The following is a 1909-nucleotide window of genomic DNA, read 5'->3' on the forward strand; positions in this document are numbered from 1 at the left end:
TGGAGTTATTACCCTTGGTTTCATTAATGCGATGCATGCGTTCCATGATGTTGTATTGCACTCATTGATCTACCAGTTATGTTGAATGATTTCTCTTTTAATATCAATTACTCACAAATACTTCATATATTTCAATCATACAAACAACTGCTCATTCAATGTGTGACGGGCGTATTATATACCGCTCGCGGTAACCTTGTTTTAATTAAAGAAATGTTAAAAAAAATAGGTAAAGACCTGAAAATAAAGCTGTCCTATCTTCAGTAGCCGCAGAATTATTTGATATCTCTTACCACCATACAAGGGTAAAAAACCTAAGATTTGTAGATATATACTTCTTTCATTAAAAAGAATTAGAGAAAATGATAAAAAAAAATATTATCACATTTTTATCACTACTGTATGTAGCTGTCATTAAACTTTCCATTTGAGTCTCTTTAATCTAATCCATTAACATATCGCAGTGATTTTTTTGATAAAATTTGATGACATTTTAATGAATTCTGCTTACAGTCATGTTTGTTATTATCATAAAACTCCACTTCAGATTTCTTTGTTGATTACTCCTGTATATTTTCAGACATTCCATATTTCTGTGCACATGAAGTCACCGTATATCGTCGTTCCCCAGAAGGGAACGCTCCATCAGTAAGTCAAAAATCATTTACATATTTGTGTTGAAATTCGTTGTGAAACGAGCTCTGGATTATCTATAGAGTCTCCTCTCACTTTGTCTTCTTTGATATCAAAGTTTAATGCTGGAGGTGGGGAATACGGATTGCTAATATCATGATACTTTTCCTTAATGTTATTATATTATGTGTATGTTGAAAAAGTATAGAGCAAGCTGAAGGGAAAATACTGTCAGGAAGTCGCTACTGTTATTTAATTATTCTTCAAAAAGCATCTAACGATAATTGTAAAAAATATTATTTATGCTTAGGATAATTGGGTGAAATAGATTTTGTGTTCCAACAGGGGAGGTAACCTACTGATTTGTGACCTGGGGAATTTTACGGTGGAGAGTGACCTCCTCCAGAAGGACAACGTGCCACTCCACAATGCTACTATATCAGAGCTGCAGGCTCACCTGTACGACAAGTTCCTCATCAAAATCTCCGACGTCAAGGTGCTGCTAGCTGACTCTGGTAAGTAAAGAAGAAGAAACTGTCTTCTTCTAATGGAAATAAATTTATCATCAAGTAAAAGTTTTAAATTCATTGCTTCACTCTAAATATTGAATCAATTTGAGTTTTCAGCTTACAATGTATGTTGCTATAGGAATCTGCCAACATTAAGATTTTTTTCAAGCTTTCTATATATTTCACTACTATACTATTTTGTTCTGAACCTACAAAAATCGTATATCAGGCCTGTGTAGGTTAAAGTCAGGAGCTCTCTCTGGAACACTTAAGTCTTGTCCTTTAATTTTAGTACATGTAGACATGCTATAGCCTTTAGTTGGAATAAATTTGACTTTGCTAAATTAGTTTTAATTTGTGGATTGTTTTTCAGTACATTAGAGGTCACTAATTAACCATAAATTAATAATAAGAACACTGTTATGACAGTTATGGACTGTTTACTCGAAGTATTCAGATGTTACTGTGATTTTTACCAAAGAAAAAATACTTCTCTGCAGAAAATAGTATAGCATGTTTTATCATACAAAATTTCATTAGGTTAGATAGTTGAAATTATCTTTGGTTTTTATGGTCATTCATATGTTTGTATGAGATTATTTTGAATGTTTTAGAGGAAGAGTGGGACATGGCTCAGAAGAATCCAAACTCAGAATTCCACATCTTGCCAAGTACTGGACTCGACATTGCATTCTACAAAAGTGTCCTCAACAATAACCAGCAGCCTCAGTAAGTCTAAAAGTGTCCTCAACAATAACCAGCAGCCT

The 1909-nt window shown here is 33.3% G+C and overlaps 1 protein-coding gene across 1 annotated transcript in view; it reads left to right on the top strand.

Annotated features, from left to right (window-relative positions):
* LOC110453134 (vacuolar protein sorting-associated protein 13A-like) overlaps window positions 1-1909 on the top strand; it is a gene marked incomplete at its 3' end in the record, with an annotated part of 105976 nt that overhangs the window by 77299 nt on the left and 26768 nt on the right. Inside the window, exons 19-21 of the mRNA XM_021501984.1 lie at window positions 581-648; window positions 979-1148; window positions 1757-1871. Of these exons, the coding sequence (XP_021357659.1) occupies window positions 581-648; window positions 979-1148; window positions 1757-1871 (353 nt within the window). The remainder of the gene's footprint in view (window positions 1-580; window positions 649-978; window positions 1149-1756; window positions 1872-1909) is intronic.

This window comes from Mizuhopecten yessoensis, unplaced genomic scaffold (genome assembly GCF_002113885.1).
Source record: "Mizuhopecten yessoensis strain PY_sf001 unplaced genomic scaffold, ASM211388v2 scaffold827, whole genome shotgun sequence".
Taxonomy (NCBI): domain Eukaryota; kingdom Metazoa; phylum Mollusca; class Bivalvia; order Pectinida; family Pectinidae; genus Mizuhopecten; species Mizuhopecten yessoensis.